Source organism: Rhinopithecus bieti, unplaced genomic scaffold (genome assembly GCF_001698545.2).
Source record: "Rhinopithecus bieti isolate Rb0 unplaced genomic scaffold, ASM169854v2 scaffold_35615, whole genome shotgun sequence".
In the NCBI taxonomy this organism is placed as follows: Eukaryota; Metazoa; Chordata; class Mammalia; order Primates; family Cercopithecidae; genus Rhinopithecus; species Rhinopithecus bieti.
In genome coordinates, this window is record NW_016815179.1 from 763,173 (window position 1) to 768,516 (window position 5,344).

Genomic DNA, 5,344 nt, shown 5'->3' on the forward strand with positions numbered 1-5,344 from the left:
CTTCTTTACTGCCATTTCATTACCTGTCATTTTTCCTATTTCCTTCTACCTAGTAAAATAAAAGTATGCTCTTCTGGGCCAGGCGTGGTGGCTCATGCCTGTAATCCCAGCACTTTGGGAGGCTGAGGTGGGCAGATCACTTGAGGTCAGGAGTTCGAGACCAGCCTGGCCAACATGGTGAAACCCCATCTCTACTAAAAATACAAAAATTAGCCAGGCATGGTGGTGCGCACCTGCAGTCCCAGCTACTTGGGAGGCTGAGGTGGGAGAATCACTTGAACCTGGGAGGCAGAGGCTGCAGTGATCTGAGATCATGCCACTGCACTCCAGCCTGGGCAACAGAACGAGATTCCATCTCAAAAAAAAAAAAAAAAAAAAAAAATCCTTCTTATGAGTGATAGTGTTTTTTATAACAGGAATCTGACCAATATGTTGCCTTTGGACACTCACATCTATTCTGAAATAATACTACAAGGACTCAATATGTCCAAATCCAATGTACAGCATTGGAAGTTGAAATGTGTGTGTTTATGTGTTTCAAGTAGCATAATCTAAATCTGAAGTGCCTTGAAAAAGGTAGAGCTGAGTTTCCAAATGTCTGCTCCCTCACTTTACACAGGTTTCTGCTCAAATGCCTCTCTTCACAGAGGTCTTCCTGACCACACTGTCTAAAAAGAAGTCTCGTGCCATCACTTTATGTCCTCTCACCCTGCTTTATTTTTCTTCCTAGTATTTACCACTACATGACATTATGTTGTATCTGTAACTGTTCACTGTCTCTCTTTCCACTAGAATGTAAGTTCCACGAGGACAGGAATCTGAGTCTAGATCATCCTTAGGGTATTCTCAGGGCCTGAAGCAGTGTCACCTGGCTCCTAGAAGGCACTCTATAGGATTGGTTAAATCAGTGAGTAAACAAACTGGGCCAGGCGTGGTGGCTCATGCCTGTAATCCCAGTACTTAGGGAGGCCAAGGTGGGCGGATGGCTTGAGCCCAGGAGTTCGAGACCAGCCTGGGCAACACGGGGAAACCCCATCTGTACTAAAAATACAAAAATTAGCTGGGTGTGGTAGTGTGCACCTGTAGTACCAGCTACTTGGGAGGCTGAGGTGGAAGAATCGCTTGAGCCCAGAAGGTTGCAGTGAGCCGAGATTGTGCCACTGCATTCCAGCCTGGGTGACAGACCCAGAACCTGTCTCAAAAAAAACCCAAAACCAAAAAAAAAAAAAAACCAACTCTTGATCTTATTATAGGAACACCTAGATGCTGATAAAAATGACATATTTCTGAAGCTCATTTTCCTGAATAAATCCTACTTGACATAGAAATGCATTTTGGGACATAATGCTTTTCTCTATATTACCATACCTCATTAGAAAAAGGATTTTAAAATCCCAGCACTTTGGGAGGCCAAGGCAGGAGGATCACAAGGACAAGGGATCAAGACCATCTTGGCCAACTTGGTGAAACCCTGTCTCTACTAAAAAATACAAAAATTAGCTGGGCGTGGTGGCACATGCCTGTAGTCCCAGCTACTTGGGAGGCTGAGGCAGGAGAAACGCTTGAACCTGGGAGGCAGAGGTTGCAGTGAGCCGAGATCGCGCCACTTCACTCTAGCCTGGTGACAGAGCAAGACTCCGTCTCAACAACAACAACAAAAGCATTTTAAGGCAGCTGCTAATGAGATTTACTAGTTTCCAAATTAGGGTTTAAGATATTCCTGCACTGAGAAAACTATTGAGTGGTTTATAATATACCAAGTTTGTCATGAGCCAACCTGGGATCCAGTACATTTATCAATAAATAATAGTATCAAAAATGAAGCAATAAGAAATTACAGAACATCCCTCTAGCAAGATTAGGGAAAATAAATTTGTTTTAAAAAATTATAGAACAAGTTTTCATAAAAAAAGATTTCCTGTATTTCCTTAACTTTATCAGGCTTTGAAAAACCCAAGACACTAACAAGATTGTTTTAGGACAGGTATGGGTGGCTCACACCTGTAATTCCAGCATTTTGGGAGGCTGAGGTGGGAGGATCCTTTGAGCCCAGGAGTTCAAGACCAGCCTGAGCAACATACTGAGACCCTGTCTCTCAATAAATAAATAGCAATAATAATGTATGTTAAAAAAAAAAAAAAGAGGTAAGATTGTTTTAGATACTTGAGATTAATAATTTTTTTTTTGAGACAGAGTCTCACTTTGTTTCCCAGGCTGGAATGCAGTGGCGTGAACATGGCTCACTGTAGCCTTGACTTCCTGGGCTCAAGCAGTCTTCCTGCCTAAGCCCCCAAGTACCTGGAACTATAGGTGCGCACTGCCTTGCTTGGCTATTTTTTGTATTTTTTTGTAGAGACAGAGTTTCACCATGTTGCCCAGGCTGGTCACAAACTCCTGAGCTCAAACAATTGCCAGCTGCAGCCTCCCAAAGTGCTAGGACTATTGAGTGGTTTATAATATACCAAGTTTGTCATGAGCCAACCTGGGATCCAGTACATTTATCAATAAATAATAGTATCAAAAATGAAGCAATAAGAAATTATAGAACATTCCTCTAGCAAGGCATGAGCTACCGCACCCACCGATTAATAAAATTTAATGCATGAATACAGTATTGCTATTTGACCACACTAAATTTTTTTTTGCCTCTTCTACCATGTGACACATTAAATTTTCATGTAGAATAAGGACCAATGTATCAATGCATACCTAGAGGGCAGAAATACACTGAATTATCTTTGTACCAATTTAGCAGTCAGATTATCTGTAGTATTATACTGGAACTTGATTTTTTTTTTTTTTTTTGAGACAGAGTCTCACTCTGTCGCCCAGGCTGGAGTGCAGTGGCGCGATCTCTGCTCACTGCAATGTCTGCCTCCTGGGTTGAAGTGATTCTCCTGCCTCAGCCTCCCGAGTAGCTGGGACTACAGGTGCGCGCCACCACACCTGGCCTAATTTTTTTTTTTTTTTTTGAGACGGAATCTCGCTCCATCGCCCGAGCTGGAGTGCAGTGGCGCAATCTTGGCTCATTGCAAGCTCCGCCTCCCGGGTTCACACCATTCTCCTGCCTCAGCCTCCAGAGTAGCTGGGACTACAAGCGCCCGCCACCATGCCCGGCTAATTTTTTGTATTTTTAGTAGAACCGGGGTTTCCCCATGTTAGCCAGTATGGTCTCGATCTCCTGATCTCATGATCTGCCTGCCTCAGCCTCCTAAAGTGCTGGGATTACAGGCGTGAGCCACTGCGCCGGGCCAATTTTTGTATTTTTTAGTAGAGATAGGCTTTCACCATATCAGACAGGCTGGTCTCGAACTCCTGACCTTGTGATCAGCCCACCTCAGCTTCCCAAAGTGCTGGGATTACAGACGTGAGCCACCGTGCCAGGCCGGAACTTGCTATTTTTATAAATATTCACCATCTGGAACAAATCAATGGTAGAACAGTGTATTAACACAAAACCATACCTTTCATTCCAGCTCTTTTTGTATCATCAATGGTTAAAAGTATTTCTACTGCACTTTGAGCGTTATCAGATAACTTTTCTTCTCCTTCTGGCCAAGGGATATCTAAAATTACACATATACAAATAAACTTGTTAATCACTGCTCAAAATAATAATACCCAGAGATAAATAACTATTTTTTTTTTTCTGAGATGGAATTTCACTCTTGTCACCCAGGCTGGAGTGCAATAGCGCGATCTCAGCTTACTGCAACCTCCACCTCCCAGGTTCAAGTGATTCTCCTGCTTCAGCCTTCCGAGTAGCTGGGATTACAGGTGCCCACCAACATGCCCAGCTAATTTTTTGTATTTTTTTAGTAGAGATGGGGTTTTACCATGTTGACCAGGCTTGTCTCGAACTCCTGATCTCAGGCGATCCACCCGCCTTGGCCTCCCAAAGTGCTGGGATTACAGATGCCCAGCCAGTAAATGACTATCTTAATAGGAGAAAAAGAATCACCTCTTTTCAGAATATTCTGGAATACTTGTTGCGGTGTTTCATCATTGAAAGGGGGAATTCCTGTTAGAAATTCAAACAAGCAAACTCCAAGTGCCCACCAGTCTACCGCAGGACCTGTAAGCGAAGAGGAAAGAGCTAAAGTGGCAAGCATTCTCTACAAATATATGAACAGAAATATTAATTGTGGAGTCCTAATTGGGGAAAAGGAGTTAGGCTGGTGGGACCGAGGAAAGCAAAAAGAAAAAGCAGATAAACTGCAAGTCTGCCTTTCTTCATGGTCCAAGATGTACAGCCCTCCTATACAAATAACTCACAATTGTCCTGTGTCCAGATATCACCAGACCCTTGACTGATAGAAAAATGCAAGGTAGAGCTGGGCGCGGTGGCTCATGCCTGTAATCCCAGCACTTTGGGTGGCCGAGGAGGGTGGATCACCTGAGGTCAGGAGTTCAAGACCAGCCCAGCCAACACGGTGGCTGTGTGTACTAAAAATAGAAAAATTAGCCAGGTGTGGTGGCACATGCCTGTAATCCCAGCTACTAAGGAGACTGAGGCAGGACAATTGCCTAAACCTGGGAGGCAGAGGTTGCAATGAGCCGAGATCACGCCACGCCACTGCACTCCAGCCGGGGTGACAGAACAAGACTCTGTCTCAAAAAAAAAAAAAAAAAAAAAGAAAAGAAAAGAAAAGAAAAATGTGAGTTAGCTTACTGCAACCTTGGCATTATCAGTATAGCACACAGCCTTCTCTAGCACAAGCACCATCCTATAACATCTCTAGCAAGCCTCTGTCTCCTTGTAATCAGCTCCCCTCTCGGTGACTTGCTTGTTGCATCCTTACAATGTATTTTCCTACTTCCTCTAATAAATTTGCCTTTCTTTACCTATGACTGTCTTGGTCAATTCCTTTATTGCCCACACCATCGCCCCAGATACTCACTATCTGCAACATTAATATGTGCACATTTTGGCATTATCAAAAGTGCAATAACCCACATTGTTTTCACTTGGGCAATGTGATAACTGCTTTCCTCTTTATTTTCCAAGAAGTTTAGATTACCAATTACCCCAGCTGATTAAAGAAAAGATAAAGCCATTTTTTTCATTTATTAATAATTTCTGCCGGGCGCGGTGGCTCAAGCCTGTAATCCCAGCACTTTGGGAGGCCGAGGCGGGTGGATCACGAGGTCAGGAGATCGAGACCCTCCTGGCTAACACGGTGAAACCCCGTCTCTACTAAAAATACAAAAAACTAGCCGGGCGCGGTGGCGGGCGCCTGTAGTCCCAGCTACTCGGAGGCTGAGGCGGGAGAATGGCGGGAACCCGGGAGGCGGAGCTTGCAGTGAGCCGAGATCGCGCCACTGCACTCCAGCCTGGGCGACA

General features: G+C 44.2%; 1 protein-coding gene across 1 annotated transcript in view; it reads right to left on the minus strand.

Annotated features, from left to right (window-relative positions):
- MASTL (microtubule associated serine/threonine kinase like) overlaps nt 1–5,344 on the minus strand; it is a 40,027-nt gene that overhangs the window by 2,381 nt on the left and 32,302 nt on the right. The window contains exons 9-10 of the mRNA XM_017853008.1: nt 3,962–4,115; nt 3,465–3,566 (exon numbers count right to left, since the gene is read on the minus strand). Of these exons, the coding sequence (XP_017708497.1) occupies nt 3,465–3,566; nt 3,962–4,115 (256 nt within the window). The remainder of the gene's footprint in view (nt 1–3,464; nt 3,567–3,961; nt 4,116–5,344) is intronic.